At 41.7% G+C, this 10,701-nt stretch overlaps 1 protein-coding gene across 1 annotated transcript in view; it reads right to left on the bottom strand.

Moving 5' to 3' along the window:
- LOC310791512 (uncharacterized protein) overlaps window positions 1-7,160 on the bottom strand; it is a 35,055-nt gene extending 27,895 nt beyond the window's left edge. The window contains exons 1-4 of the mRNA XM_083653187.1: window positions 7,048-7,160; window positions 4,710-4,942; window positions 2,848-4,621; window positions 575-748 (exon numbers count right to left, since the gene is read on the bottom strand). Coding sequence (XP_083509313.1) covers window positions 575-748; window positions 2,848-4,621; window positions 4,710-4,942; window positions 7,048-7,115 — 2,249 coding nt within the window. The 5' untranslated portion in view covers window positions 7,116-7,160. The remainder of the gene's footprint in view (window positions 1-574; window positions 749-2,847; window positions 4,622-4,709; window positions 4,943-7,047) is intronic.
- Between the last annotated feature and the right edge of the window lie 3,541 nt (window positions 7,161-10,701).

A 10,701-nucleotide genomic window follows, 5' to 3' on the forward strand; every position in this document is an offset into this window, starting at 1 on the left:
CTGCAGTGTACACCTAGCTAGCCAAAGACAGCAGGGAGTGATGATGGTGAACTTCACCCCAAAGCCACCTTAGACAGAAGATGATACTGAATCCTAAGACTAAGCCCCTCAGGAAGCTTTTCCAGACAGTCTAAGAGCCCTGATGGCCTGATGGAGCCCTTGAGTCTAGACAAGGAAAGTCAGACAGATCCAAACATCTCAGCTTGCATAACTCATTGGGAACTACTGTATGAGGTCCACAGTGTAATTCAGGATGAAACTACTTTAAATGTGCTCAGTAAAATTGTAACATGAATTAACTGATAACCAGTGGAGGGATGACACATTGTGGATATCATGACGTTACCTGACTACTGGTTCAAATCATAGTTGCTGTTCTTTATTCTGAACCAGCTGGAGATGTCAAAGCATGAGGCTTGAGGCCAATTGCTGTATATGACTTCTTTTTTTAAGCATCTGAGATGTGAAACTTGCAGGTTCAACCTTTACAGAGTCAGAGATACTGACCTGTTTTGAGAGCACAGACCTTAGTTTGGAGAAATGTGTCAAATCAACAGACATAAACTGATCTTACTTGAGAGTTTCCAGTTGACAGTGTGGACTCTCAAGTCCAGCAGACAGCAGCTTCACTGCTGAATCTGACATCTTGTTCTCACTCAGGTCCAGCTGTCTCAGATGGGAGGGGTTGGACTTCAGAGCTGAGGCCAGGACTTCACAGTGAGTCTCTGAGAGTCCACAGCCAGAAAGTCTGTGATCACAGATTTAATGTAAGATTAGTTATTATAAGCAGAGCTGAGATTAAGCATACCAATGAAAACATACACAGCATACTAATACTACTACTACCACCACCAGCAGCAGTATTAGTAGTAGTAGTAGTAGTAGCAGTACTAATGATAATAATGACAATAATTTGCATTATAGAATTTGAAGTTTCAAAAAGTGTTGATTGCTGAACGTGTAATATCAAGTGTTGGGCAAGTTACTTTCAAAATGTAATATACTACATATTACTAGTTACTTTCATTTGAAAGTAATAAGTTACTTTATAATATTACTGTCTGTGTAGAGTAACTCATTACTTATTACACTACTTTTGCATTACTTTTACGAAAAAACAACAGCAGCAGCAGAATGACATCGCTGCGCTGGAACCATCCCGAATTTTTTTTTTCAACCGCCTTAAAGCCCCATTCAGTAACTTTTCCAACTGTGCCCTCTGCGTGCATTCGTATCGATAACGATATCGCCGTTCAAAGTCAACAAAACACAGCGCCAGAAAGCTCTATGTACATGTTGTGACATCGGGTACTCACCACGTGATGAAATAATAATCCATAGTTCCGTGAAACATAATTTTCGTAGCGAATCCGAATCGAGTTACTTCCTTGCTTTCAGGCAGACAGCACTTACGCTGTACAGCGCATGCGCACATCCTTTTCTTTTTTTCGATTGTATTGAAACGGGACGCTGACAGCAAACTGCTTAGTCGCAGTGCTGGCCAATGGAGGGCGGTGTGGGATAAATAAAGCCGAGAGTCTCCCTATTAACAGTCAATCTACCATGTCCTGTGACTAAATAGCTGTTTTTTTACAGTAAAAAATGTCAAAAATCTTACTGATTGGGGCTTTAAAGTCAGTGTAAACAATCAAAAATTCAAAATCTTATTCTTTTCCTTTGTTATTGTCATCTGTAGTGGTTATTTGGATAAAAACACACAGTGTGATAAGGAAATGATTGTATCTTTTTTAAATATGTGGTTTGATTTAATAAAATGTAACTCAATTTGTAACTTGAGTTACTTGACAAAGTAACTGGTACAATATTACTGAAATCCTATAAGTAATAAGTTAGATTACTGAGTTACTGCTAAAAGTAATATATTACATGTAATATGTTACTTTTGTAATTAGTTACCCCCAACACTGCAACAGAAACAAACCAGGACAGAATACATTACATACATACAATTACATGACAGCAGTTCTGTAAATTGTAAAAAAAAAAAAAAAAAACTAAGCTTCACAGGCAGGTCATTTCACATTCTGGTTAGGGATGTCAATTTTCGGTTAATTTCACTTTCGATTAACCGACGCTAATAATCGATTAACCTATCGGTTAATTCATTTTTTTTTTTTTTTTTTTTTTTTTTTTTTTGTCTATTTACTCAATGAGCTCATGCCCAAACAAGGCGTGTCTATTTAGATGCTGAAATGTTAATGCTTTTTGTGTTAGAATTATGCCTTTATTTTTTGTTGGCTTTGCTGAAATTTATAAGTTTATTGCCACATTTTGATCAGGTAATCATTCCAAAATCATTCTGGCTCTTAGAGCCAGAATGACCGGTCGATCGCGATCGACCGGTCGATCGCGAAGGTAGTGTGGTAGATCGCATGGCATTGAGGTATTTTTTTTTATTTTTTTTTAATAATAAAATAAAATATAATGGAAGTACATGCAGTTGTTTATTTCAATTATGGATCATAATACAATGCAATTGTATTGTAAAGTGAGAAAAAATAAATCATGTATTGGGGGAAAAAGTGATGCATCGATTTAAGATGCATCGATAATCGTAATCGAATCGAATCGTAGCCCTCTGAATCGTAATCGAATCGAATCATGTGGCCAGTGAAGATTCACAGCCCTAATGTCAAGTGGTTGTGGGACAACGAGAAAGTGTTGTGAGGTTAGTTACTGCAGGCTGGAAACGATGTGTGTGCGTTTGCGATGTTGAAACTGGACTGGTAGATCTCGGGAGGCTGGCTACTTGAAAAGTAGATCTTGGGTCAAAAAAGTTTGGGCACCCCTGCTGTAGATAATGTTAATATTCACAACAGGACTAACCGAGCCTTCCTGCAGTTCCTCACAGCTGGCATCAGTCTGATTCGTCCCTCATTGTATGTGTTGTACGCATTCAGGTCGAACTCATCCAGAACCTCCTCTGACATCTGCAGCATGTAAGCCAGAGCTGAGCAGTCGATCATAGAGAGTTCCTTATTTGAGTTGTTCTTTGACAGGAACTCTTGGATCTCCTGATGTACTGAGTAGTCGTTCATCTCCATCAAACAGTGGAAGATGTTGATGCATCTGTCAGGATTGGAAGTGTTCATCTTCTTCAGGTTGCTGATGGCTCTCTGGATGCTATCTGGGCTGCTCTCTGTCTGATCCAGCATGCCTCCTAAGAGACTCTGGTTGGACTCCAGTGAGAGCCCATGAAGGAAGCGGACAAAGAGGTCCAGGTGGCCATTTTTACTCTTCAGGGCTTTGACCAAGGCTTTCTCCAGGAAGACATCCAGGGAGTATTTTCCCAGGAATTTGTCCAGGTCATTTATCTTATCGCTGTTTGTGTAACAGTGGAACATGTAGACTGCAGCAAGAAACTCCTGGATGCTCAGATGAACAAAGCAGTAGACAGTCTTCTGGAAGAGCACACACTCTCTTTTGAAGATCTCTGTGCACACACCTGAGAACACAGAGGCCTCTCTGACATCAAGACCACACTCTTCCAGCTCTTCTTGGTAGAACAGGAGGTTGCCTGTCTCCAGATGATCAAACGCCAGCTTCCCCAGCTTCAGAAGAACGTCCCTGTCAGTCTCCATCAGCTGCTGTTGACTCATCTCATGGTTCTCATCATACTTCTGCTTCTTTCTCTCTTTCTGAACCAGCAGGAAGTGTGAGTACATCTCAGTCAGGGTCTTGGGCAGCTCTCCTCTCTTGTCTGTTGTCAACATGTGCTCCAGAACTGTACCAGTGATCCAGCAGAAGACTGGGATGTGGCACATGATGTGGAGGGTCCTGGATGCCTTGATGTGTGAGATGATTCTGCTGGACAGCTCCTCATCAGTGGATCTCCTCCTGAAGTACTCCTCCTTCTGGGGATCAGTGAACCCTCGTACCTCTGTCACCCTGTCAACACATGTAGGAGGGATCTGATTGGCTGCTGCAGGTCTGGAAGTTATCCAGTGAAGAGCCAAGGGAAGCAGATTCCCCTTGATGAGGTTTGTCAACAGCACATCTACTGATGATACCTGGTTGACATCAGACACCACCTCATTGTTGTGGAAATCCAATGGAAGTCTGCTTTCATCCAGGCCATCAAAGATGAACACAACTTTACAGACAGAGAGCTTCTCTGCTGTGACCCTCTGTAAGGTTGGATGGAAAACATGGAGCAGCATGAGAAGACTGTACTGCTCATCTCTCATCAAGTTCAGCTCCCGGAACGAAAGCGGAATCACAAGAATGACGTCTTGATTTTCCAAGCCCTCTGCCCAGTCCAGAGTGAACTTCTGCACCGAGAAGGTTTTTCCAATGCCAGCCACGCCCTGTGTCAGAACTACTCTGATGTGTGTCTCTTGGTCAGGTAATGGTTTAAAGATGTCGTGGCACTTGATCTGAGTGTCATGGAGAGCCTCCATCTTGGATGCTGTCTCCAGCTGCCACACCTCATGTTGGGTATTAACCTCTTCACTCTGTCCCACTGTGATGTAGAGTGCAGTGTAGATCCTATTGAGGGGAGTTCCAATTCCTGCTTCAGCTGTTCCTTCTGTCACAAATTCACATCTCATTATCAGAATGATCTTATGCTCGTTTGAAACCTCCTGCAAAACGCTGTCCGCTGGAAGAGAAGAAAGAATAAACAAGTGTTTAACAAAACATGCTGTTGTTTCCTGGTTTTAGAAATGGTGAACAGTAGACAATCTTACATTGTGCAATGCTGGTTGGACTGGGTGTCTGCAGTCCAGATCTTGTTCTGGAACTTTTTCTACACTGGGGACAGGTGGAGTCTCCTGATGAACTGGACTGGGCCCAGTATGAAGTGATGCACTGTCTGCAGAACCTGTGTCCACAGCTGGTAGAGACTGGATCCCTCAGGGCCCAATGACACAATGCACAGCAGAGCGGCTGCATCACAACACCTAGACTGCTCTTCCTCGCTCTGTGGGGATGAACACAATTCATGATAACTGATGTCTGCTATCATCATGTAGTTTCCACTAAAAACCTTGTGTTTTAATTGTAAATTAAGTGACAAGATTTGTCAATACTATCTAGATCAGGGGTGTCAAACTAATTTTAGTTCACTGGCCACAGACAAACCAATCGGGCTCAAATGGGCTTAAATCACTGCATAATAACCTATCCATCTTATTCCTAGATATTGTTTCTCAGTGTTGTTATTGTGAACACACTGAGAGGGGAGGGGAGGGGCTGAATGAAAGAATGGAGGAGAAAAGCAATGCAGATTAAGGCGGCGTTCACACAGGACGTGTGTGAAAGCTTTGAAATCATGTTGAGAGCGCTTCCATTGCACACAAAACACAGTGCACAGAGGGTTTTTTTGTGATTCAAGATTCAAGATTCAAGAAAAAAACTTTTCAGGGTTTAGATACCCTAATAGGGTATCTAAACCCTATCTAGGCTTCGCCTCGTGCCACAACCCTGTACCAGTGGTAAATGTGGCCACAACCCCCTTCCTCTCGTGGTAAATTTCTTAAATAATGCATGTCGAGCAGAATTAGGCCAATACCCCCTCCAAATAAAAATTTAAAAAAGAGCTATCAAATTCTATAATCACCTAAAAACAAGCGACCCCCAAACCTTCCACCACAAAGCCCTAAAACACCACGAGATGAACCAAGACAAGAGTCCCCTCTGCCAACTAGTCCTGAGACTCAGTCCCCTAACCTCAACCAACCCTACAGAGCCTCAGGACACCCCTCAGACAATCTGGCCCAACCAAATTATAACAAGACAAAAAGACAAATACCGTACATCACCCATTGGAAAGACACCACAAAAACTCAAAGTAAAATGGAGTGCTATTTGGCCCTAAACAGACAGTACACGGTGGCAGAATATCTGACCACCGTGACTGATGACAAATTAAGAAAGACATTGACTAGGTACAGAGTCAGTGGACACAGCCTGGCCCTAGAGACCGGTCGCCACAGACAGACCTGGCTACCCAGGGAGGACAGGCTATGTTCATGGTGCACACAGAACACAATAGAAACAGAGACACACTTTCTCCTACACTGTGACAAATATGCAGAAATTAGAGCATCATTCTTCCCCAAAATTATACACAAATACCAAGAATTCGAAACACAATCAGAAAGAGACAAGCTTAAATACCTATTAGGAGAAAAACCAAACTGCTGCATATTGGCTGCTAAATATCTGGCCTCCTGCCACAACCTCAGAGACATCCAGTGAAACACACCAGCTCATTTTATTTTTATTTTTATTTTTGTTTTATTTTATTTTTATTTCATTTCATTTTTACTCTTATTCTTATTTTATTTATTTTACTTATTTTATTTTATTTTATTTTTATTTTCTATTTGACAATTACTGTTTGTTTACCTGTTGAACAACTGTAAAAAAAAAAAAAAAAATTAAGTCAGAATGCTCCATTTTTTGGGAAGTTTATATGTAGATATATCTTTGACTGTAAATTTTGACTGTTTGTACATTATACATCTTCGACTGTACATTCATTTATTATTATAATTTCCTTATTGTTGTACTGTTAATATGTGTATTTGCTTTGGCAATATAAGCACTGTCTTTTCATGCCAATAAAGCTATTTGAAATTGAATTGAGAGAGAGAGAGGGGGGGGAGAGAGACAGTGACAGAGACAGAGAGAGAGAGGGAGAAAGAGGGGGGGAGAGAGAGAGAGACAGAGACAGAGAGAGAGGGAGAAAGGGGGAGAGAGAGAGAGAGAGAGAGGGAGAGAGAAAGAGAGGGGGGGGAGAGAGAGAGAGAGAGAGAGAGAGAGGGAGAAAGAGGGGGGGAGAGAGACAGAGACAGAGAGAGAGAGGGAGAAAGGGGGGGGGAGAGAGAGAGATAGAGGGAGAGGGAGAAAGAGGGGGGGAGAGAGACAGAGACAGACAGAGAGAGAGAGGGAGAAAGGGGGGGGAGAGAGAGAGATAGAGGGAGAGAGAGAGAGAGAGAGAGAGAGTCATGAAGCATTGTGTCTTAATGCTCAGTTAATGATATTCCATCATGCAGCCTCACAGTATAACAGTCTTCTTACCTTGTGTCTGAAGGTCCAGGTTCATTACTGAAGTTTAGAGGTCTGTCTTTAGACATGTCACTCTTCATAGACAGACAGCTGGGTACTGGAGACTCTGCTCTCTGCCTGTACTGACCTCTGCTGGCAACAGAAATGTCTTGTCACTCTCTTCACTCTTGTCAAAATGTGTGTGATTTTGACAATGTTGACAATTGCATCACAAACACTGTTTTCTGAAAATGGCTCAGAAAAACCTGCTCCTTTTCAATGTACCTTCAGTTGTGTTAATACTACAGTATAATAAATATAGAATATAATATATATTGTTATTATATTTTATAATTATAGTTGGTGTAGTATTTACAAATATCATAGAATCATTTCCTTCCACATAAAGATCATATTTGCCATGCCCAACTGTCTTATTGCCAACTAGTCAAAACATCATCACATTCATTGTCATTTCTGCCTGGTTTGAGTAACAGTCTGGAAAAATGTTTATAACAGAAAACAGAAATATTTAATATGAAAAAATATTGAATATGAAGAAATGAGAAAAGATTTAAAATACAAATGTAAATAGATTATGGATGGTGTTGATGTGATTTTTGACATTTTCAATATTAATGTCAATGGGTTTTTAAAGGCATCTTGCAATAGGGGGGCTGCAGTCAGGCTAATGCTATTTGGGGGGCGTTGGCATGGAAACGTTGAAATTGAAGTGCATCCTCTGCAGTGTCAAGGTTAAAAAGGGAATATAAAAACAGTCAATAGACAGAGACAAGGACAACAAGGACAGACATCATATAAAAAAATGGTAAACAAGTAATAATAAGAAAGCAATCAGTCATTCAGTGTTCATTCTGGGCCTTCCTCCTATTGCACGTTGCCACGAATTGCACTAAGAAAGAGCAGCTAAAAAAGGGGGGGGGGGGGCAAAACGCCCCTAGTGCATCTAAACAGCATTCAGTGCAATTATTGCTCTAGGAAAGAAACTGTTTTTTAGCCGGTTTGTTCTCGCTTTGATCGCCCTGTGTCTCCTGCCCGAGGGCAGCAGCTCGAACAGGTCGTGTCCCGGGTCGGGTGCGATGGGTCGCCGAGGATTTGTTTTGCTTTTTTGAGGCAACGGGAGCTGTAGAGGTCTTCCAGAGTGGGAAGAGGGCGACCTACCGCTTTCTGTGCGGACAGTATAAACCAGGGGTCGGCAACCTTTTTGATATGAAGTGCCATTTTCAATTTTGCTTGACAATCAGTGTGCCACACCAAGATTAATGACTCGCACATCAAAATGTAACGTTATTCCTTCCAAAATCAGGACATTGAAGTAAAGCACTAAACAATATACACAGCACGGTCCTTCTCTTCTCTGTCTTGCTCGCTGGCCTTTTTCATCTGCTTTCTGCTGCCCAGAGCCATGTATATGATATTTATGGTAGTGACCCACTCTCTGCCTCTGATTGGTTGCTTTCTATGGCAGCAGCAGAGCAATCTAGTAAGGCTGCGTTTCCCAAAAGCTTCTTAGCGCTAAGAAGCTTATTTGACGGTTCTTAAGGCTCCCGTAGAACCCAACGCGTTTCCCGATTGCTTCTTAGCCTAAAATTATCTTTCGTTAAGAAGGCTTTGTAAGAAGGGTCTGGGGCATTCTTAACACCTTCTTAATGATGAAACACTGGCAGATCCAGCCGCTTCAGGCAAAAGGAGATACTTGTGTCCACTGTTCCTCTTGTGTTTTTCCCTTTTTCCTTTCTTTCATGCACCCTTTAGTGTTTAAAATTGGGGAACACTTGAAAATCTCCCTGGTTACTTGTGTTTTAAATGTTTTACCGTAGGCTATATTCCTCTAATCAGAATGGATTCCTTTTATAATAAGAATGTTGTGGATTTATATAGCACCTTTCACAGAACCCAAGGTCGCTTAAATTATGTAGTGTTTCTCGCAATTTTGTTGTATGCTGTGTATATAAAGCAATTTGAACTGCAGTCCATGTCTGAAATAAATAATGTTTAATAGAAGAAGTTCTTGTTTAACATGACCACGATTAGGTTATTCTACAACAGTGTTTCTCAACCACTGGGCCGTGGCCCACTGGTGGGCTCAGAGTGCCATCTAGTGGGCCGCAGAGGACCTCTCACATCGAGATGGTGGACAGCTCCAGTTAAGATGCTTCTTAACCCTAGAACACTAACGTCGGGTGATTTTCACCCGGACAATTGAATTCACGTGATTTTCATTGTCTTGCTGCTGTCTGAGGTGGGCGGGTCCTTAGGTACCTTCAGGATGCTCACTGACGTCATTGAATGTAGGTTTGTTTCCCTGCTCCCATTCATGTTTTTTTCTACCGGCCACGTGTTCGGGTGATTTTCACCCGACGTTAGTGATAGAGGGTAAAATATCTTCTGGTTAGTTACAATGGTATTGTGGTGACTTTTTTTTTTTTTTCACCACACAAGTCCCATGAATGGGTGGACCGAAGGAGAAGTTGGGAGCTCCTGTTATTTTGGGTTTATTTTTATTTTTATAGTGATTACCTCATTTTTCCCGAATTTGACATATTTTTTATAGTGTCCCCCATAATAAACTTTTTTGTGTTTTTTGTGATATTTCACATTTAAAAACAGAAGAAGAGTACCTCAATTTGCCATGTATTGTTGTACTTTAAGATATTTTGATGAGAAGTATGTTTTATGGGGTATATTGCATCGGGTGAAATACACCCGACGTTAGTGATGGTGTGACTTTAAATCACGTTAGTGTTCTAGGGTTAAGAGCCTTCTTTAGTGATGTGTTAAGAAGGCTGTTAAGAAGGCGTTTGGGAAACACTTCTTTGGAGCCTTCTTAACTGCTTAAAAACCTTCTTAACGCCTTAAGAAGCTTCTTTGTTGGGAAACACAGCCTAAGAGAGTGGCGTCTTACTGCTCTGCTGCAACCAATCAGAGGCAGAGAGTGGGTCACTACCGTAAATATCCTAAATAACATGTCACGCAATTGCAAATGGCTGTGAAGTAGGTAATTTGACAGGGCACTTCAACATTTCTACAAAAAAAGTCTCAATTGCGCACTTATTGCTGCTGTGCGCTGTCGTGCCAATGGTTAACCCTTCGCGTGCCAGAGGTGGCACCCGTGGCATAGGTTGCTGACCCCTGGTATAAACAGTACTCTTACCTTGTGTCTGAAGGTCCAGGTTCATTACTGAAGTATAGAGGTCTGTCTTTAGACTGGTCACTCTTCATAGACAGACAGCTGGGTACTGGAGACTCTGCTCTCTGTCTGTGGTGCTGAACTCTGCAAACACAGATGTTTGATACATATCATTAGCCTGGTAAACCAGCCGGTCACGTGAACTCACATTTCATTTTGTTCTTCCAGACCGTCTGGCCTCCAGCCCTGGAGGGTTTTTGCAGAAATGACAAAGTGCTCTAGCCAATCAGCGACCTGCATCATAGTTGACATCTTAACCGGCCAATGTCAAATGAGACATGCAGTTTGATTTTTTTGTCTGAATTTTAGGAATCTCATATGATTTTAAAGATGAATTCCAGGAATGTATTCATGTATTCTTTACTGACAGAGAGAGAGAGACAGAGACAGAGAGAGGGAGAAAGAGGGGGGGAGAGAGTGAGAGAGAGAGAGAAAGCGAGAGAGAGGGAGAGAGAGAGAGAGACAGAGACAGAGAG

The sequence above is a fragment of the Poromitra crassiceps genome (genome assembly GCF_964638095.1).
Source record: "Poromitra crassiceps genome assembly, chromosome: 16".
NCBI classification, from domain to species: Eukaryota; Metazoa; Chordata; class Actinopteri; order Beryciformes; family Melamphaidae; genus Poromitra; species Poromitra crassiceps.